Below are 22101 nucleotides of genomic sequence, written 5' to 3'. Positions count from 1 at the left end.
GATTATATTTTAAGACAGCATGACATCCTTAAAATGTGTATAGTATCCTCGTGATGTACAAGACATCCTTGAGATGTAATTTGATCCGTCCGATCGACAAAAAATATAGGAACAGAAAAATTTAAGGACAAATAATCCGAACGCCTGGTAGGATACAATCAACTAGTGTTCGACTCAATGAAAGAAAACTTAACCAAGTCAACCCGTCCCTTATCTTAAATCTCATAAAACGTAAGCTAGATATAGGAAAATGAATAAGTTTAGATCAAATTTCAAATCCTCATCTTTTGTGATTATCTGTCTCCAAAATTATGTCCGTGAGAAGAGTAGAAGATTAGATGTACCTAGAATTGGGTTCTCATTAGACGGTCGCTGGGCTCGGCCCACCTGGAACCGATTTTATCCGGCTTGGATCGTAGACCGGCCGTCGAAGGCCGGATAATGTTACGACTCGCTTCATCGTCGGCTGAAGATATTATTCCTCTTCTCAGTTTTCCTTCGTCGCCGGCGTCGCCTCCTACTTCATCCCTTCGCTCAAATGGCTCTTCTTCTTCCTCCTCCGAGATCTGTATATCCAGCTAAGCTACTTGGGAACGCCTCTGCTCTCTCGCTAATTCCCATCCCTCTTTCCTTCCCTCGCAGGTTTGTCCTTTGTCGAGTTCTGGTTATCTGTTTGATTTTTTCTCACCTATTCTTCGTGAAGGTATGTTTTGATCACGGTGGAAATGAAGTGATGTTTTTATTGTGTTCGTGTTTGAACGAGGATAACTTTAGATATCTTTCAACCTTTGTGTAACATTTATAATAGTGTTCGTTTTATGTGGTTTGTTGGCTTGGGAACAACAACGAGTGGAATAAAATCACGGTTGTTTAGCAGATTCCTTACATTCTATTTGGCGTTAGGTTGTTTGATACCTTTAAATTGTTCTTGATAAATGTTAGAATATTTAACTGCTTAAAAGTATCCTTTCAGCTGTAACTACCCTTCTCTTCTTTGTCGTAATCGCAAGATATTTTTTTCCCCCTTGTTATGGTGTTTCTTATAACAAATTGTAGAAGTCTATGAATTATACTAAGTTGCCTTGGACCTCAAATTCAGGATTCATAGTTAGGTGAGTGCTTGTAGTATTGAGTTTGATCTGGGTCAATTGAAGTTTGTTTTGGTTCACTAAAGGCAGGATATTTCAGTCATGATGGATTGTTAATCAAGTTCGTCCAAGCTGGACATAGTTTGCTCGAGCTAAATTGGAGTTGGGTAAGTTTGCTCGAGGTGGATGTGGCTTATTAGCTAAAATGGATGGTTACTTCTTCTTTTTTTTTCTCTCTCTCTCTTTTTAGATATTTAGCTCACGCAAACGGTCAGTGGTTGTTTGACGTGACACAACTAAGTAACTGAGAGGTGAGCGAAGTGTTTATCTTAGCTTTAGTGCAAATTGAGACCGAGGGTGCATGGCTCCTTTTTGAATCTTTCTCTATGGAAGGTACTAAAATTGTAGGGATTCTGTCAAAAGTCTTAAAGTTTTATGTTAGGCATGAAAAAGATGCCTCTATTGTTGTAGCATTGAGATGAGTGTTTGAAAATGTTCACATGGCTAATGATGGTTGACACTGCTTTGATCCTTTGGATTAATTCACATACGGTTATTCTCTATAGGATGTACACGTGAAGACCCTCCAATGAGGGCTGACCTGACAGTTAATATTACTCGCATCAGCCCCAAGTGGCATGACCCACTGAAATCCTGTAGTGCTACTGCCTCTTTATGACTGTTTGGTATTTCTTTATTTGAATTTGTAGTATACTTTCCTTTTGCAGGTCTAACCAATCCAGCAATGGTAGGAAAATTATTGGTTATATGGCAGTTAACAGTAGATCAACTAGAGTGAGAGAATCTCCTTCAACTGATTCCCATTCATTGATTAAGGAACCTCATAAATATTTTGATCAAGTCATAATTACTGTACGTGCTGGAGATGGAGGGCATGGTGCAGTTCTTGACATGCCGAACCAGAAGGAAAATCCAAAGCCGCAAGGAAAATATAGCCAGGACAAAACAAACAAAAAGAGTTCACGTGCTAGAGATGGAGGGCATGGTGCAGTTCTCAACATGCCGAACCAGAAGGCAAATCCAAAACCTCAAGGAAAATATTGTCAAAACAAAACAAGCAAAAAGAGTTCATATAAAAGGGATTCAGATGGCTCACTTATTTTACCAATGGGTGGACATGGTGGTGATGTGGTAATATATGCAGATGAGGGTGAAGAGACCCTTCTGGAGTTTCACCAAAAGAGACGGTATTGCGCAAAGAGAGGGGGAAATGTGGATGCCATGGGCACCTTGACTAAACAACTCCATAATGGATTTGCAGCACCAACTTTAAGAATTCCAGTTCCAATAGGTATGTGCTCATGCACATGCATAAAAAGGCATTTGTCAACATGTTCATAGTGCATGTTACATAGATATTAATCTTCTTCTTTGGTTCACATTTTCATAGTGCATGGTATTGAGATAGTACTAGGATATGTTCTGTCATAAGATGTTCCACTCATTTGGCTTTGGAGTTCCAACCCACATTTCTCGCCTTGAAGAAAGAATGCTAATGCTATTGTACATGCTTGTATGCAATCAGACATGTTCGACATTTGCTCTACAACAAAGACCATCCACTATGAACATCTTGCATATTATTTAAACATCTAACTACACAAAGCTTTAGTTCTTTCTATGCATTCAAAAACAACTATAATAGACTAACATTTCTTATTTCACGTTCTCCCAAATCACTGATAGGTAGTGATGCAAATTCATGGTGGTTTATATACCAAAGAAAATGTACCCACAATTGTACCTAAGCCTCAACTAGCCAAACCTAGTTGAAAAAGAAAATATTCTCTCCTTTTAATTGGACTGTTGAATATTAGTTGATAGCTTTCTGTTGGCAGTCTTCTACACTAACTTAAATCCCTTAACTGAAATGAAAGTTTGAAAGTTGTATGGAAGCCTTACATCTCAGATATATGGCAGGAACAGTTGTAAAACATAAAAGAGGAAAGATGCTTGCTGATTTGGCACGGCCAGGTGATGAAATTCTTGTTGCAAGGGGTGGACAAGGAGGAGTGAGTATTGCATTTCCACATTCTTAGAGACAATGACAAAAATTTACTAGTTTTTTTTTTTTAAATGAATTTGACAGTCACTTTAGTCTTGACTTGGCATAATGATCCTATGATAAACAGTTTGGAAAATTTTTGAATTTAGATTCTGTGGATGAATGGTTATAAAATTCTAATTAAATGTGTATTTCATTGTGATTAACAATGAATAATACTACAAAAGAGGCAATTCTTCAAGATATTCATCTTTTCTCTGACAGATTAGCTTGTTAGAGATGCCAGAATACAAAAGGAAAAGGTTGATGGCATTGTCTACTAATGTGATGAGAGATGAAAGTGACAAGGTAAGAACTTAATAATCGGTTAAGCTGCGTGAATTTAGCTTAGGGTGATACCACACTGTGTACATTGCATTATTTGCTGGTTTTTCTTTAAAAATTTCATTATCCATTTTTTGTTTTTACAGATTTTAGTTCTTGGGCAACCTGGTGAAGAAGTTAGCTTGGAACTGGTTTTAAGGGTGGTTGCTGATGTTGGTCTTGTGGTATTTGCTAGGCTTCTCCAAATATTCATTTTCTATCAGACCACTAGTTAAAGTGTTTAAGACAATGCATGCTAATATTATGGTTGAACTAATTGCACAGTCTAAAAGACCAAACTTGATCTAAACACCACTAGTTTAGCACTTGATTTAAAGACCAAACTTCAGATCATTTCAAGTTGTAGTCAAAGGCATGAAAATAGCTTAAGTTTAGGACTAAGAAATAGTAGTTAATGAGTTTTTATGATGTTGCAACACTGAATCAAATATAGATTACCTAGCAGATAACTCTACTAAGAAGGCATCAATTGTGGATGGTTGAGATGCATATAGCATCAAAGTACTGGAGAGAACGTAGTGATCGCTGTCTAATTGTGAGGATAATATGATCAATTCGAAGCCTATTTATCAGTCACAGAAGTTCAAATACATAAAGCAAGTTTTTCAACTTTTGATCTCATTAAACAGCCGATGTTTCTTAGTGTATATCATAATCTGTAGACATTACAAAAAACAAACTTCACTTTTGGCAAGTGCTTGCAAAATAACTCGGTTGCCATATCAGCTTAGTATTTGTATGAACTAATATAGCCAATCTATGTTGGTCATGTCTTGCTCAAATTTATCTTTCTTCTCAAGGGACTTCCAAATGCTGGTAAATCAACGCTTCTAGCAGCCATCACACTTGCAAAACCTGATATTGCTGACTATCCTTTCACAACATTAATGCCCAATCTTGGTCGTCTTGATGGGGATCCCATGTTAGGAGCACTGAAATATTCCTCTGAAGCAACACTAGCAGATCTTCCAGGTCTTATCGAAGGTGCTCACTTGGGAAAGGTATTTGTTTCATGCATGTTGAAGCATTTGCAAAAACAACAACTTTAGCAAGGGACTTACTTTTTTGCAGGGCCTTGGGAGAAATTTCTTGAGACACTTAAGGAGAACACAAATGCTGCTTCATGTGGTTGATGCTGCCACTGAGAATCCTGTGAAAGATTATATGACTGTTAAGGAGGTGAAATTATGTTTATTCCTATACTTTTGCCTTCATTCACCTAAACAATTGTTTGAGATGTTTGCTTCAACTAGATTAGAAGCCATAGGAAAAACAATAGAGACCTTAGGGCTCAACGTGGTTGAAACTTGAAAGGACCCAACCTTAACACTAATGTGTAGTAGACATCTGTTGTGTTTAAACAATTCATTTGATCCACCACATTGATAAATTGGTTGATTTTAGGCATTCAAGGATGGGTCGAAATTCTTGTCACTTCGTGTAAATCATGTCATAAACAAGTCATATCACTTTGTGTAAATAAAAATCTATATAACATAAAAATAATAACTATATATATTTCTAAAATAATTTTATATGGTGTAAGATTAGTTGAATTTCTTAAAAAAATAAATTATATGATGTAAAAATTATTAATATTTTAGAAATAAATTATTTTTGTAAATGCGTTGATTAGTGTCAACTCATTTATATATTTGGATTGTTTCAAGTCACTTTCACTTTTATCTCCGGCCGATTAAGCTTGTGTCTAATATTGCTTGCTTTATTCAAGGACTTATCCTTTTTGAGACATTTCAGATCAGTATAATATTGTCATATACAGTATATATGGTCATTCTTAGAATTAGATTTATGCTTTTTTTCAATTCTCACAATAAGATTCAACCATTTGCCTAAAATATTTAAGTTAATAGTAATTTACTCATCTAGTTTTAAGCTTTTTTTAGCTCAATTCCCCATGTTGGACTTTATTGGGGGTGTATTCAGCTCCTTAATAAAGGTTTCTAATGCTAGATTGATTTCTGTAGTATTATGGTTCGTGTTTGAGGTTTTAGCTTAGATTTGTATTAGTGGAAGAAGCAAGATATTGATGAGGAAATCATAAAATGTTGAATTTCACATATTTACAAATTTCAGAACTTTTTTCTTCAAATAATTAATGTTGTTTTCATGAGCTGTAGGATCCACAGCTAATATGCTCTCCTGCAGGAACTTCGAATGTACAACCCAGAGTATCTTCAGCGGCCATATATAGTGCTTTTAAACAAGATTGACCTTCTTGAGGTGCATTTATTATTTTATAAAATAATTATTAATTCTGATTTCTTCAGCTAAAATACACACTTTTAGATCTTTTTTATGGAACTTTCTACATTTCTTCATTTGTCTTACACATTTCATCAGCTTCATATCCTTATAATTTCTTCACCAGGCACAAGATAGGCTACAACAGTTAGTGCAAGAAATCTCTGCGATTGGCTGCAAGGATGCAACTGACTCAGAAATAAGCAAAAAGTTGACTGCAAATACTCCAGATTTGCACTCGCTTTCCTCAGGAGAGAAAAATGAAGAGACGAAAGAAAAGGAGATTGCGGACTATCCACAGCCTCTGGCGGTTGTCGGTGCTAGTGTTCTGTAAGTGCATCTTAAAATATTTTGCCATGTTTCACCTAAAAGCTATAAGTTCTCATTTTTATCAGCATATGCTTCTGTTATCATTAGATGATACAACTGCTATGATCTTGAAAAAGGGATATTTTTCTCAAACATCCTAGTCAATCATTATCTCCTGTTATTCCTGTTACATTTGAGACATACAGAAACGTAATGAGCATTTGAGTATTTCATTCTCTAAATGATCTGGTCAACTCTATACAAAGGCATGTTCTCTTTTTTCTGAGCGCTACCATGATTGTTTCTCATCACATTCTCTTTGTTATTGCTGTTATCTGTCTATTTTAGCTAAAATGTTGGTATTGGTGCCACAACCTATTGTTACAGCAAGCAAATCGGTGTCAACGAGCTACTGAAGGCAATAAGAGCTGGCCTTAGGAAATGCCGAGACCTAGAACAAATTCAAGTATCAGAAGCTGATGAATTCTCAACAATGTGATGGACTTGATGTGATGAGCTACTATAGGAGATAAGAGCTGGTCTTATGAAATGCTGAGATCTAGAAGAAACACAGGAATCAGAAATTGCTAAGGTAGCTAGATCTTCGTTGAAACAAAAACAACATTTACCCTGTAGTAGATGATCTGTGCCTGCAAGTTCATCGCATCCATGAGTATCCAATCCATCAATCAGAGTTATCACTTTCATGTTGAAACGCGGTGGGAAGGTCACAAACTGACATTATCGAATGGCTATGGCTTCAGGGATCCAATGGCGGTGTTTCTTTTGGCATCGGTGCAATGAGCAACACCAGAACTCAATTTTTTGTTACTACTGTATTTTACTAATTAATATCCAACTAGCTGATTTTTATAATGATATCTATAAGATGTATTAGATATATTGGAATTGAGGGATAATATGATCTGGCATTCATTTAAATATTGTGATTATATTGCATAATTTTCAGGTTTTCTTCCCGTACTGAAATATCGGATTGTTTTATAAGCACATTCAAGCATTTATTTGTTGAGAAAATGTAACAAATCATAGTGCACTGTCTCAATTCACACTTTTGCCATTTTCTTTGATAGCAATCTCACTCAGCTCTTCAGCTTCCTTCTCCATCTTTTGTTTCTTCAACTCCTCCACGTGGCAGGAATCTTCTTCCAACTTCGACCCTTTACCTTCTTTAAACTTTGCGTAAATGTCTCCTTTGTAAAAGTGCCTGGTTCTCCACACCAACACCAGCATCGCCAGAGTTCCGGCCGCCGTCACCGCCGTGATGATGAGAAACGACAGCCGGAAACACGTCACCCCCATGCACGTCAGTGACTGATGCCCTGGCGACGACGAGGCCTCGACGCCGTTCTGCTTCCGCGCCTCCCGGTCGTACAGGTAACCCACCAACCTCACGTTGAGCACGTAGGACGCTACCGGGCTCGCGAGCCCGCCGACGTTGTACAGCGTCGCGAAGTACTTGAGCCCGAAGACCTCCGAGATGATGGCGAAGAGCAGCGGCATCTGCGCCCCGAAGCAGAAGCCGATCAACACGGAGGCGAAGTAGAGCGACCTGGGCACGCCGAAGGCGATCAGCAGGTGACCGGCGCAGGAGACGGCCATGACCACCGCGAAGAGGAGCGGGCGGGGCAACTTGTACCGGTCGAGGAAGATCTCCGACAAGAATCCGGCGGCGACGCGGCCGGCATAGTTCCAGATGCTGATGAGCGATACGAAGGTTCTGGTGCTGTGGAGAGGGTAGCCGAGCGACTCGCCGATCTGGCCCATGTTGTCGACGGCCGTAAGGGTACCTCCGACGCCGCAGATCGTGGCGAAGAAGATGATGAGCATGTCGAGGCTGAGGAGCGCTTGGAGGATTGAGTAGTCTTCCCCTCTTTTGGGCGGCTTCACGGCGGCCACGATCCTTCCCGCCAGGGTTTTCGGTGGGCTGGGGAGGTCGTTTGGCATGGAAGGCGCTCGATCGATGGCCACAGAGAGGGGTCGATCCGAATCTGGTTTTGGATTAGGAATCTGGAGAGTTGAGGCTTGTTTGATTTGGGTGTAGATTTTGATCTCCTCCTTAACGGCGACAAAGAGCGGGAGGGCGAGGAGGAGGAGGACGACGGCGGCGCTGACGCTGTAGCCAGCGTGGGAGAAGGCGAACTGCTTCTGTATGATGATGATGACCATGAGGTAGCTGGCGAGGAGGAGTGAGACGTAGAGGATGGAGCAGAAAACCCTAAATTCGTTGGGCTGGCGGACGACCTTCATGATCCGTATGGTGCGGACGAAGAGGAAGGAGATGGCTGCAGGGAGCCATGCGATGAGCAGCACCAGCGACTTGGAATCGCCGGCGCCGTAGAAGGCAAGGTAGAGCTGGGTGAAGATTGCGCCGCTGAGGCCGACGAAGCCCTTGAGGAGTCCAAGCACGATGCCACGGCTCTCCGGGAAGTTCTTGACGCAGGTGACGAGGGCGCCGGTGTTGGCGAAGGTGCCGGAGTTGGCGCCGACGCAGATGTAGAGGCACATCTGCCAGACAGCGGGGCGGGCGGTGCGGCCGGTGATGGCGAGGTAGACCATCAGGTAGCCAAAGAAGTTCATGGCGGCGCCCATGGCGAGGATGGCCCACGGCGGCGCGACCTCGGCGAGGAGGCCGGAGATGATGCCGACGTTGGCGCCGAGGTCCTTGAAGAAGGAGATGGTGTTGAGCGTCTGCTGGTCGTAGCCCAGGGACGTCTTGATGTCCTTGGAGTAGACGGCAAAGATGTAGGTGGCGCCGGCGGCTGACATTATCAGGAGCGAAGCGAAGGCCATGAACCACCGCCCGCCCACGATGTGGGCGGCGACAGCGAGCACTTCCCGGCCAGTCATCTCTGAACCCAAAGCTCTAAGACGGCGACTTTGCAGCAAACCTTTGCAACTATTGTGTGATTTATAGAGACTGGAAGAATTAGATGAGGTCCTCCATTGCCGACTATGGTGGTGGAGTCGCTTTCTTGCAGTGCGAGGGAGGAGAACCGAGAGCGAGAGCAGTCAACGGAGAAGTGTGCAGGGCGTGGCTTTGTGCCCGTGAAGAAGAATGATAAGGTAGTTTTGTCTCCTTTGATTATTTTTGCAGTTAGAGCAATTTATTTCTAAGATATTTCAGTTTACTCCTCAAGCTTTACGTGTTTTATGAAAATGACCCCCTGTTTTAAGATGCCAAAATGCCCATCAGCCCACGCAATATGCTCATTTTTCACTTCCAACCATTAACGCTTGATTGGTAAATGACGCCACCAAGATTGGTAAATGATAAAATGATTTCCATTTGCCGATCAAAGAGATGAAACAACATGGTGATTATTTATTCCTAAAAAAATATGGATGGTGATTATTTATTCCTAAAAAGTAGAGGGAAAATAATAACCTTATATGTATATTATCATTTTTATAGATGCACATAAGCTTTACTTAATTTGTAAATTTCCAACCAAGGATTTGTTTTTTTAAACACATTTAAAAGATTCTTGTTTTGTGAAATTAACGTTTGTTGAAATTTTATCATTTCAATTACTGATAGAGAGGTTTCAGACGTTTTGTCAAAACTAATTTATTATTTGTTCTTTATCTTGACTAAATTAGTTTAGGTTTCGAAGGAGTCTTTTCAACTTAATATGACTCTTAAACATCTTTTCACAATAATACATTTTGAATTTAAAATTACTATGAAGGAGTTTTGGTAAAAGAAATTTATAATAATTTAGGAAATATATATTAAATACTCAGTTAGTCTTATTAATTATCTTTGGGGTGATTGGTCTAGTTTCATGGAAGTTTTTCATCGACAATAAATCGAGCGATCAGTCCAGAAATTTAGCATATTTTGGTTGCGATTTTTATTTGGAGAATTTTTTTTTATAAATACGTCATAATTGAAATCAAATCACGGATGTCTGGATGATAATATAAATGTCCTATTACGATATCATAGTCCTGAGAATGAAATATATATTAGATTAAAAAAAAGGATTATATTAGTGGTTTTAGACAAAATAATTACATAATGAGGAACAAGATTTTGGATTTTTCTTTCTAATTTCGATCTCTCTTCAGTTAAGTATGACTTTCTCAGTCTCTTTATTTCTAATTTTGAATTCATCCCTAAATATAGTAATTTTTAAATTTCCCTTGATACATTTTAAAATTATCCTTTAATAATTTGCAATGTTACCTCTGGATTTATCCATCCAAAAAAAAAAAAAAAATGATCCCTAATCTCTATTAGTGGAGAATGCGTGATAGATACTTGCCCTTTCACCTAATGAGAGTGACGTTGGAATAAGTCATTACACCTTTTGATGGACACCTGTATCATTTTGTGGGACCGGAAATCGCGCATGCGAATTTATTTTTCCTTTTATTTTTTAAAAATTATGTGCATTCATTTTGATCTCTAGTTAAGAAATAAGTAATGCTTTTAAAAATCATAATCTGAATTTGTAAATGATAATAATGTTATTGAGCTAAAATCCTTTTCTATATTTTCATTCCGCGTATCCTGTAAAAGGAATTGAATCGTTCTTTGAATTTCAGAATTTTGTTCCCCACTGTCAATCGAGGATTGGCACCATTTCTTCCTCCAAGTCGGCTCCTTTCTTCGCCTCTCCGCCTCCTCTGTGCCTTGCATGGATCTCCTTCGTGTAGAATTCCCATGTCCTCCAGACGAGCACCAGCACCGCCGCGCCGCCCACCACCGTCACCGCCGTGATGATCAGGAACGCGAGCTTGAAGCACTCCGCGCCGGCGCACGTGGGCGAGCCAGAAGAGCTCGGCGTGCTCTGCCGCGCTGCCTCTCTGTCGTAGAGTTGCCCCGCCACCTTGATGTTGAGGATGTAGGAGCCCACGGGGCTGGCGGCGCCGCCGAAGTTGTGCAGCGTGGAGTAATGCTTCAGCCCGAACAGCTCCGATATGATGGCGAAGTAGAGCGGCACCTGTGCGCCGAAGCAGAAGCCCGTGATCACCGACGCGAGGTGGAGCGCGCGGCCATAGGCGATGAGGAGGTGCCCGGCGCAGGAGAGGAGGAAGACGAGGGCGAGCAGCAGCGGGCGCGGCAGCCGGCGGTTGACGAGCAGGATCTCGGAGGCGAACCCGGCGGCAACGCGGCCAGCGTAGTTCCAGATGCTGATGAGGGATACGAGCGTGGCAACGCTCTGCGCGTCGTAGCCGAGGGACTTCCCGATCTGGCCCATGTTGTCGATGGCGGTCAGGGTGCCGCCGACGCCGCAGATGGTGGTGAAGATGATCAGCATCATGTCGACGCTCGTCACCGCTTCGAGTATGGAGAAGTCCTCACCTCTCTTCGGCGGCCGGGATGAAGAAAGCGGAGAAGAAAGGTGCGAGCTTTTTGCATTAGGCGTCGGTTTGGAAGATGGAGAAGAAAGGTACGAGACTTTTGGATTTGGGATCGATTTGGGCGATTCCAAATTAGGGTTTTCGATGGATGGCTTGAGGCGCCGTAGATCTGAGGCTTCTTCTCTGAATACAACGGCGAGAGGGAGTACGACAGTGAGGAAGAGGAGGACGGCCGAGCTAGCTTCGTAGGCTCGTTGGGAGAACTCCGCCCGGCTTTGGAGGACGATGACGAACATAAGATAGCCGGCGAGGGCGATTGTGGTGTAGAGGAGGGAGCACAAGACCTTGAAATCGTGAGATTGGGGGTGAGACGGCTCGGATTTAGGGTTCAGGTAGCGAATAGTGCGGAGGAAGAGGAGCGAGACAGCGGAGGGGAGGCAGGCAACGAGGAGGATGAGCGATTTGGAATCCCCGTGCCGGCCGTAGAGAGCGAGGTAAATCTGGGTGAAGAGGGCGCCGCTGAGGCCAACGAAGCCCTTGAGGAGGCCGAGGACGGCACCGCGGCTGTTTGGGAAGTTGCGGACGCAGGCGACGAGGGCGCCGGTGTTGGCGAAAGCCTGCGAGTTGGCGCCGACGCAGATGGAGAGGCACATCTGCCAGACCCGGGGGCGGATCCGGCCGGCGACGGCGAGGTAGATCATGAGATAGCCTGAGAGATTCATGACGGCGCCGGTGGCGAGCACGGCGGAGGGAGGGGCGAACTCGTTGATGAGACCAGGAAGGATACCGACATTGGCGCCGAGGTCTTTGAAGAAGGAGAGGGTGTTGAGGGTGCGCTGGTCGTAGGCGAGGGCGGACTTGATGGCTTCGGAGTAGGCGGAGAAGATGTAGGTGGCGCCGGAAGATGCCATGATGAGGAAGGAGGCGAAGAGGGTGAACCACCGGCCGCGGGCGACGTGGAATGCAAGGTGGACCGCATCGCCGGCCTCCGGCATCGCGATCGCGATCTGGTAGCGGAGGGAGAAACAGTCGGGCGGAGTTGTGTTTGGTGATCAAACATGGAAAAGTCTACGGAAACAAAGGAGGACGCCCATTGGCTGTTATCGAGAAGCGAAAACGTTGATTATTCAGCAATTCATCGAAGGCGCACTCAACTTTTTATTATTTTTTCTCTACCTTCAATATTTCTTCTTTCTCTCTTCTCTTACCTTATCTCCTCTTCTGTGCCATCTTTCTATTCCTTTCCTCTCTATAGAATTCCATAGGATTTAATTAAAAGTTTTAATTGATTAAAATAAATAATAAAAAAATATCGTTAGACTCCTTACAATTTCAAAAATTTATAAGATCTAAAATAGAACAAATCAGATTTATTTAGATCCATCAATAGTTTTAATCAAAATTCACTGATTGACCTATAAAATTAAGATTATAATCATTTTAGATCATGTAGATTTCTCAGATTACAAAAAGTCCAAAGGTATCGTCCAATGCATATTTTTGGCTTCTCCAAAAATATTAAAATTTTATAAAAAAAATAGTTAAAATATAAACTTATTCATATATATATATCAGATCCACGTTGGGCTAGATATAGATATAATTCATAACATGCTCACGAGAATTAGAGTTTAGTTAATTATTTCGATAATATTTTAACACCTCTAGAGAAGATAAAATATGTAATGGATGACATTGTAGGTTCCTTACAAGTTCAGAAATCTATATGGCCTGAAATGAGTTGAATTGGACCTATCTAGGTCCATTAGTGGGTTTAATTTGGTCAAAACTTATTAATCGACCTAGAGACCTTAGATTGCAATTATTTCAAGTCGTGTGGATTTTTGAGACTGCAAGGATTTTAGTGATGTCATCTATTGCATATTTTGGCTTCTTCAGAGGTGTTAAAATTTTATCGAAAAAATCAACTAAAGCATAAACTCATTCATATCAGGCTCACGGGGGTTATAGTTTAGTTGATTCTTTTGATAACATTTTAACACATTTAGATAAGTCAAAATATACAATAGACGACATTGTTGGACTGCTTGCCGCCTCAAAAATTCATTGGACCTAAAATAAGTCCAATCAGACCTATATAGGTTCATCAATGGATTTTGGTCAAAACTCACTAATCAATCTAGAGATCTCATATTGTAACTATTTCAGGTCCTATGAATTTCTGAGGCTGTAAGAAAATCAATGGTATTGTCCATTGCATATTTCTACTTCTCTGGAGGTGTTAAAATTTTATTGGAAAACTTAACTAAAGTATAAACTCATTCATATCATGCTCAAAGGGGGTTAGGGTTTAACTAATTTTTCTGATAATATTTTAACACCTTCAGAGAAATCAAAATATACAATGGATGATACTGTTGGACTCCTTACTGCCTTAGAGATCAACATTGAAGGATCGAAAGATGCGTTAGAGGGGGAGGGGTAAATATCGCATGTTAAAAAAATTTTCTTTTGAGTGTTGAAATAAGAGTAGTGTAGTGGAAAATAAAGAACTCATTTCAGTTACCTAATTCAGAGCCTAAGTTGGTTCCTACTCTAAGACCCACGATTTCTTGATCTCACCGTTGGACAATCCACTAAAATTCTTCTTTTCGAAACCTTTGGAAAGAAGTAATTTGTATAGATGAAAAGTATAAGATAGTAACACCCTACTATCTTATTTGAATTCAAGTACAATACAAGCTAAATTAAAATTATACTAAATAAATATGAAGCGTTGAAAATCATCGGCATTTTATAGGAGTAGTAGCTTGCTTGAGGATGTGATATAGAGCTAAAGCACGAATAAAGACTTTGCAGAGAGATGAACAAAAAACTTAATTATTGCCTCAGACCTCGAGCTCCCCTTTTGTAAGCATGGTTCGATCGACTGATAAATCCATCGGTTGATTGATCCGTTCGGTTGATCGAACCTCCTATCGGTCGACTGAATCCTATGCTTTCATTCTTTGTTGAAATTCGATCCTTGTGCATTTATGAACTTTAATGGTTCGATTGACCGATTACCTTGTTCAGTCAACCGAATAGTGAACTTTCCCAGTTCATCGAGATTCACACTTAATTCATCATTAATAAGGTGATCGTTTGGTCGACCAGAGTTAAACAAAATATGTTCCTACAAAATAAAGGTTAGCACAGTATAATATATGAGTAGTAAGATGTATGAATAGTATTTGATAGTAGAACTATCTTAATATCAATTTGGAAACTGTTGGATCGTAGAGTTCACAAGGGGGGGGGGGGGGGGGGGGGGGGAATAACGATCTTCAAAAATCGTTATCGAGTAAGTAGCGGAAATAGAAAAGCACAACACTAACAAAACTAATTTTACTTGGTTCGGAGCCTTTGTCGACTCCTACTCCAAGGCCCGCACGTGAGAGTGCTTTCGTTGGGCAATCACTAATAATTCGTAAAATGTTACACGATTGAGTACAAGAATTATATTAAAAAGAAATACTAACAACAATAAGAACTTGAGCCGCAGGTTACCGGAAGAGCTTCGTAGGGTCGCAGGAGTAGTGTGCAATAAAGCAATCGTAGAAGGAAATTGTTGTTTTTTACTCCAGGTGGTGGCCTCCTTATATAGGAAACTCCGGGCGCTCGAATCCCTTCTGGGCGCCTGGACTGTGACGTAGGCCTAGCCAACCAGCGTGCTCCACGTTTACGTCGAGATAGAATTTTGCATTCTGGGCGCCCAGACCACCATTTTCCAGCAAATCCTTTTCCTGCAAGAAAATGTTAGTCCGAGGCAAAATATAATTTATACTACCCTGCAAAACAAAGCGTTAGCACAATTATATTCAAACAGAGTAGCAATTAGATTATGTTTCGTCTCCTCGAGACCAGAATCTAGTCATGATCTCAACTTAGATTTTAAAAATAGATCTAAGTTAGATCGACGTCTATAGTTCCCTCAAACGGGGAACACGTCCTCACAGTCACTCTTCTCCAATGATTTACCTTTACTTACCTTTGGCCAGACATTCGGTCAGCCCGTTAACCTAACTGGACTTCCCTGCAACACTGAGTTAGCACAATAGATAAAACAGTATAGTAAAATAGTGTTAATAGAATTCAAGATTCGCTGGTCCGATCGACCGCAGTCGGTCACATATAACCTAGGGTTATCTCCCCCTAGGGTTGTCTAGTTTCACTCACTAGGACTTCCATTGCCTGGCTTCACTCACCAAGACTTTCTCCACCTACATTCACTCGCTAGGGCCCGGCTTCACTCACCAGGACTTCCACCACCTAGCTTCACTCACTAGGGCTCGACTTCACTCACCAGGACTTCCACCTCCTAGCTTCACTCACTAAGGTCCAGCTTCACTCACCAGGACTTCCACTACCTAACTTCACTCACTAGGGTCCGACTTCACTCACCAGGACTTCCACCACCCATCTTCACTCACTAGGGTCCGGCTTCACTCACCAGGATTTCCACTTTGCCTAACCTTCAGTTAGGACTTCTCCTTGCTAGTCATCTAGTCCTGACTAAACTACTCTCTTCCAAATATTAAGTCATGTTTGGATTAACCCTTGGTCAAACTGACCAGACTTTGGTGCATTGTCAAATATCAAAACTCTAGAGGTCAATTGCACCAACAAAAACCTTCTCGATTTCTTCAGTTAGATTAGCGGCCTAGAGTTTATTCCTTTTCAGAACACGACCTCACTATCGCTTCTCTCCAGTTGCTTACCTCAACCTACCTACCAAACATTGGTTCTCCAGACCTATTTGGAATTTGTCGCTTAGCATTGGATCGACTCATTAGGACAATCCCTCGATCTTCAGTGCTCAAGACCTATCGAGCTTCCCTGCCAAGTGTCGGGTCCTCTCGACCCACTTGGGGTTCCTGACTGGCTTCACGATTTGCTAAGACTTTTCCTGTCTAGCTACAACTAGGGCTTTCACTGGTTGAGTAAATAGTCTACACACTTAGTCAACTTGTTAGATCACAATAACACTTAACTTGAACCTTTGATAACATCAAAACTCAGATTCGATTCTGGTGAATCCTGCACCAACAATCTCCTCCTTTTTGATGTTTAGCAACCAAGTTCGCGGTTAAGTTAATAACATATGTAAAAATAAGTAAACAAATATTTGTTACTTAACTCTCACCCTGAGTTTAACAACTCCCTCTGAATTCATTATCTCTCTCCCTTTGACACATATCAAAAATAGGGAAAACACAAATAACAAGTTTGAAGTTTAGAAAAAATATTTGAAATTCTTGAGAAGAAAAATCCAAAAGACTTAGTGGATTTTAAAATGTTGAAAGTAAGTTCAAACCATTGAAGATGTAAGATTTAAAAGGATGGTTTTGAAAAAGGGATTCGTTAAAAAGTTTAAGAATAAAAAAAATGACTTTAGAAAACGTATCTAAATATTTTAAAGTGATAGAAAAATATTGTAATGATACATTCTGAAAAATAAATATTTAGAAAAATAAATTTTAAGAAATAAATTTTAAAAAATAAATTTTAAAAATATTTGATAATTTGAAAAAGATAGATTTTGAAAATAATTCTAAAAATTTTGAAAGTAATATTGAAAATTTGTTAAAATTTTAAAAATTGGTTAAGGATAAATTTTGAAAAATTAAGTTTGAATTTTCTTAGTCTTGAAAATTTTTCAAAAAAATGGTATTGAAGCTCCCCTAAAATTGATAAGTACCTAAAAGTCCAAGCATAATTTTAAAAATTAGAAAAATATCCTTATGATGAAATGTCCAACCTGCATACTTAGATAACTACCACAAGATAGCAGCTATTGATTCAGGTTGGTCAATTTGAGTGCTTGATTATAACTAGTTTGTCACTAGTCAGATTACTCAAATTGATCAATGTGTTTTGTTTAAAGTCCAGATTTATAGCAATGCACTGACATAAGCATCTGAAATCTTAGGCTAAGTCCTAAGCATCTCACACCGTTTTATATTTCAAAATACACAAGAAAGGTATCCTACTATACTTGTGAAATGTTGGTTGTTAAAATTATAAGAGCATGCAATTCTATGGTAAGGCCTAGACTATTCCAAAAAGATAAAATATTTTGAAATCTATTTTGAAAATAAATTTTGAAAGGGGAATTTTGAAAACATAATTTTGAAAAACTAAAATTAATATAATTTTTAAAAATATGTTAAGAAATAAAGAAACATATTCTATAAAACAAATGCATAAATCAATTAAAATATAATATGAAAGGCATAACTAAAAAGTGTCAATAATCAAAAAGTACTAAATCCAAATACACGTATAGTCATAATATCAAAATAGAAAATACATCAGATCAAGCATCAGATGGAGGGGGTGGAGTATTATGCATAGAGTGAAAATAATCAAACATCTTAGTTTGATATGCTTCCAAAGTATCAACTTGTTTTGTTATATCCTGATGAAACTCAGTTAGCTGCCCTGAAACATAGTCTAAAGCAAGTCAAATCGGCCAAAGATGTCGTCACGCAATTAACTGAATGGATCTCTAAACTGTGGTGGAGCGGAAGGTGATATCACTTGGGCTGCATAAAAAAATGGAGTCTGGGGATACTCTAAGGCCAAAAATAGAACAAGAGACTCCTCTACACTGATGGAAACATCCTCAATATCATACTCTTCCGCAGCAGAAGGAATGTAACATGGATGAGTACGCTTGTAAATTAGGCCCTGAGAACTAGCCTTAATCCCAACCAAGGACATCTGACGGAGGCCAACTAGGTCAAAGTCAGATAATTCTATCAATTCCCCACGTTCAACTCTTACCTCTAAAGAAGCTATGAAAGCAGTCAGGATGTGACAATGAATCATATGAACTCTAAATTTATGCTTAAGGACATACATTAGAAAAAGATGGATTGGACGTAGGACCGCTTGATCTCTGGATGAAAGAGGATGAATGCAAGAAACAACCATTTTGTAGAGAGCATTGTCATTTGGGCTAAGCGAAATGGATGACATCTTCCTTGGTCGCGGACCTTGGAAGAAGTCGACATGCATAACACCAAGAGTTAGATGAGAAAATGGATCAGGTAAAGTATCAAGGTAAGAAGGATAAGGAAAAATCTGGTTAAGTGAAGGACGCATGTGTAAGAAACGAGAAAATATGTCAAAATCAAGCAACATATCCCTCGATGCAACTCTAGTCTTAAAATGATAAGCATCAATTTCACATAAATTATGATATAATTCAATATAAAGTGTGGGATTGTATGCATGTCTACGAAAAATCAGACTATCTAAGGAGTAATGCTGAATCATATCAATTATTTCAGGACAATAGGTCTAGTAGAAGGGTAGATCGGGACATCTAGTTCCTACTACTAAACAAAATTTGTTATTAAAAGATTGATGTAGGTCTTCTGTAGAAAACCTAGGGTCCTGGCTAGCGTTAGAGGAGCTATCCTCTTTGTTGGGCAAATTTATGAAGTTTTTTGCTACAATAAATTCAATAAAAAGTATAAATAGCATAAAAGAAAAGTAGATACTTGTAAACCATACCGAGGCATGATTCAAATCCGAGGTTGGCTTCAAGCAACAATCAGAATGAGAGAGCAGAAGTCAGAAAGATGAGATTTGGATGAAACAAGCTCTCTGCCCGAGTTTCGTATATATAGAGTATGTTCGGTCGACCAATCAGTGGATTGGTCGACCAATCCCTTAAAATCACCGATTTATCGACCAGTAGGAAGAAGCCAATTGGTTTTTGGGCGACCAAACCGAGTTTTTGTTCGAATGATAAATTGATCATAGGTAGATATTTGCGCAGTAGATGACATTGAATTAAAGTATTCGGTCGACTAAACTAGGTGTTTGGTCGACTGAATAATTGAAGATAGGTTTCAGCGATTAACTTATATTTTCGGTTAACTGGACCAATTTTTCGATCGACCGAACAAATAATTGCTCCACTTAATCGATTCAGAGTGTAGTTCAGAGTAAACGTAGTGTATGGTCTACCTAACAAGTCATTCGGTCGATCGAACCTTTTTTTTAATTATTATTATTAATTTAAATTTATTTAAGGTTAAGATAGTGGAAAGTAATTGTGTTCATTACGTAATTAGTATTAAGTTTTAAGTTATACTTTAATTTGAGCTTTTAATTAAGTTTTTAATAATTCAGTTTTGAAATTTTAATTAAGTTTAAGTACTAATATTTTAAGTAAGTTTACTTTTAATTTAAGTTAAGCTTAGTTTTAATTAATAATTTTAATAAGTTAAGTTTTAATTTAAGTTTAAATTGATTAAGTTTTAAGTTAAGTTTATTTTTTTAAGTTAAGTTTAAATTTAATTTAGTTTTAAATTTAATTTAATTTTAATTTAATTTTTAATTTAGTTTAATTTAAATTTAGTTAAGTTGAGTTTAATTTTAAATTAAGTTTAGTTTAATTTTTAAATTAGTTTTAATTTAATTAAGTTTAGTTTAATTTAAATTTAAGTTTAATTTTAATATAGTCTAAATTTAATTTTAAGTTTATTTTAATTTTTAAATTAGTTTTAATTTAATTAAGTTTAGTTTAATTTTAATTTAAGTTTAGTAAAAATTTAATTTAATTTAAATTTAATTTAAGTTTAGTTTTAATTTAATTAACTTTAGTTTAATTAGTTTTAATTTAATTAAGTTTAGTTTAATTTTAATTTAGTTTTAGTTTAATTTTAATTAAGTTTAGTTTATATTTAATTTAAATTTTTAATTAATTTTAATTTAATTTTTATTTTAAATTTAATTAAGTTTAGTTTAATTTTAATTTAGTTTGAATTTAATTTAATTTTAGTTTTAAATTTAGTTTAGTTTAGTTTAAATTTAGTTTAGTTTAGATTTTGTTGGTGCAATATTCCTTAGGTCAAGGTTGACCTGGTTGACTAAGCTTGAGATGGCTCAAGCTTGAGTCTTGATGTTTGAGTTTCGATATTTGATAATACATGGAGGCTGACAATACATGAAGATTGCAGGTACAATCGTTCATTTGGGGAAATTGTTGGTACAATTCTCCTCTGGTCAATGTTGACCAGTTAGATGTGAAGAAGAGTCAAGTAGGTCAAGATTGACTGGATACTTGACTGAAAAATCCTTGTGAGTGAAGTTAGGTAAAAGACCTAGTGAGTGAAGCTAGGCAGAGGAGAAGTCCTGATGAGTGAAGTCAGGTAGATGGGAAGTCCTGGTGAGTGAAGCCAGACAGTTGGGAAATCCTGGTGAGTGAAGCCAGGTGAAAGACCTAGTGAGTGAAGCTAGACAGTATGAAAATCCTAGTGAGTGAAGTTAGGTGAAAGTCCTGGTGAGTGAAGCCAGGCAGATGGAAAATCCTAGTGAGTGAAGCTAGGTGAAAGTCCTAGTGAGTGAAGCCAAGCAGATGGGAAGTCCTAGTGAGTGAAGCTAGGCAGAAAGGAAGTCTTGGTGAGTGAAGCCAGGCACGTGGAAATCCAGGTGCATCAAAGTTGACCAGACACCTGGTATTGAGAAGTCCAAGTAGGTCAAAGGGTTGACCGGATACTTGGCACGAGGAGAAAAGTCTAAGTGGGTCAAAGGGATTAACCGGACATTTGGTGAGAAAATCCTAGCAGGTCGAGGGTGATCGGATGTTAGGCATGATGTCCCAATAGGTCATGGTTGACCGGATGTTGATTTTAGGGACTTTGGATTTGATTTGGCAAGTCACTAATGGGCCAAATCAATCAACCGATCGATTGACTCATGTCCAATCAATCGGTTGATCAATTGGGTGAGGTGCCGCGACAAAAGCGTCTCCCAATTGATCCACTGATCGATTGGGGGAGCGTCGCGATCGGACAGAAGCTACTCCCAATCGATCAATCGATCGAGCGATTGATTGAGAGACTGGAATCGTGTGAGGGTTAGTGAATCGATCGGGTAATCGATTCAAGCGAGTTCCAGAGAGCACAGAGGCGCTCTGGATTGATCAACCGATCGATCCAAAGTCTCCCCAATCGATTGAGAGCAATTCAATCAATTGGGATCCGACCGTTGGCGCATATTATATCCGTTGACGAGCGTTCTTCTTCGCACGGCTTGCACGGCTACAGCTGCGATTCTTCTCCGATCTTCACAACACTTTCTTCACTCTCACAGCCAGATCTTGAAGGCTCTTGGAGACAAGTGTAGATACAGTTCCAAGGTTCAAGAGGCAACAACAAGCAACAAGTAAGCAAGAAGGAGTTTTTATTTGCATATTTTATATTTTCTTCTTACGTGAGTTGTATTTGTTGTGTGAGTTTGTACAAGGCTTTTCCGCCTTTGGTAGTTACCGTAAAAGGAGTGTTTTCATAATGGAGAGTGTGTATCGTGTGTGGATCCTTCGATTAGTCACATCTTTTTGAGGTAGATACCATGTAAATCCTTCGTATTAGCATTGTATTTTTATTTCTTGTATTTTCCGCTGCCTATCATCACCAAGAAGCAAGCAACGACGAGCACGACGAGCTATTCACCCCCCCTCCCTCTAGCACATTTCGATCCTAATAAGTGGTATCAGAGTGAGGTCGCTCTTCATCGGAATCATCGCTGGAAGGGGCAACAAGGCTAGAGGGTAAAGAAGTTGAAGCAAATTTCATCAAGCAAAAGATTTTATCAAGAGCTCAATTTCAAATGGAATTCGGAGATGGATTCGGATTTGACACGAGGGTGCCTCCATCATTCACTATGACGAGTTTC

The 22101-nt window shown here is 39.3% G+C and overlaps 3 protein-coding genes across 3 annotated transcripts; 1 reads left to right on the top strand and 2 right to left on the bottom strand.

Moving 5' to 3' along the window:
• Nucleotides 1–408: 408 nt before the first annotated feature.
• LOC121981002 (probable GTP-binding protein OBGC2) lies at nucleotides 409–7014 on the top strand. The gene is made up of 10 exons (XM_042533304.1): nucleotides 409–642; nucleotides 1817–2400; nucleotides 3030–3121; nucleotides 3379–3462; nucleotides 3585–3662; nucleotides 4299–4499; nucleotides 4570–4677; nucleotides 5668–5742; nucleotides 5891–6093; nucleotides 6460–7014. The coding sequence occupies exons 1-10, from the start codon at nucleotides 539–541 to the stop codon at nucleotides 6569–6571; spliced, it is 1641 nt and encodes a 546-aa protein (XP_042389238.1). The 5' UTR covers nucleotides 409–538; the 3' UTR covers nucleotides 6572–7014.
• Nucleotides 7015–7069: 55 nt separating this feature from the next.
• Nucleotides 7070–9170, bottom strand: LOC121981001. The gene has a single exon (XM_042533303.1). The coding sequence runs from the start codon at nucleotides 8941–8943 to the stop codon at nucleotides 7135–7137; it is 1809 nt and encodes a 602-aa protein (XP_042389237.1). The 5' UTR covers nucleotides 8944–9170; the 3' UTR covers nucleotides 7070–7134.
• A 1404-nt stretch (nucleotides 9171–10574) lies between these two features.
• On the bottom strand, nucleotides 10575–12583 carry LOC121981000. The gene has a single exon (XM_042533301.1). It carries the CDS (start codon nucleotides 12399–12401, stop codon nucleotides 10665–10667), a length of 1737 nt encoding a protein of 578 aa, XP_042389235.1. The 5' UTR covers nucleotides 12402–12583; the 3' UTR covers nucleotides 10575–10664.
• Between the last annotated feature and the right edge of the window lie 9518 nt (nucleotides 12584–22101).

The sequence above is a fragment of the Zingiber officinale genome, chromosome 5A (assembly GCF_018446385.1).
Source record: "Zingiber officinale cultivar Zhangliang chromosome 5A, Zo_v1.1, whole genome shotgun sequence".
NCBI lineage: Eukaryota > Viridiplantae > Streptophyta > Magnoliopsida > Zingiberales > Zingiberaceae > Zingiber > Zingiber officinale.
This window is presented reverse-complemented; position numbering and strand designations above follow the sequence as displayed.

What these genes read in the sequence shown, in the direction of transcription:
- LOC121981000 (XM_042533301.1), bottom strand. Translation starts at nt 12,401, where the DNA reads ATGCCGGAGGCCGGCGATGCGGTCCACCTTGCATTCCACGTCGCCCGC.
- LOC121981001 (XM_042533303.1), bottom strand. Translation starts at nt 8,943, where the DNA reads ATGACTGGCCGGGAAGTGCTCGCTGTCGCCGCCCACATCGTGGGCGGG.
- LOC121981002 (XM_042533304.1), top strand. Translation starts at nt 539, where the DNA reads ATGGCTCTTCTTCTTCCTCCTCCGAGATCTGTATATCCAGCTAAGCTA. An exon ending in CCTCTTTCCTTCCCTCGCAG is followed by an intron (nt 643 to 1,816) that starts GTTTGTCCTTTG and finishes TTCCTTTTGCAG; the next exon opens with GTCTAACCAATCCAGCAATG. An exon ending in CAAGGGGTGGACAAGGAGGA is followed by an intron (nt 3,122 to 3,378) that starts GTGAGTATTGCA and finishes TTTCTCTGACAG; the next exon opens with ATTAGCTTGTTAGAGATGCC.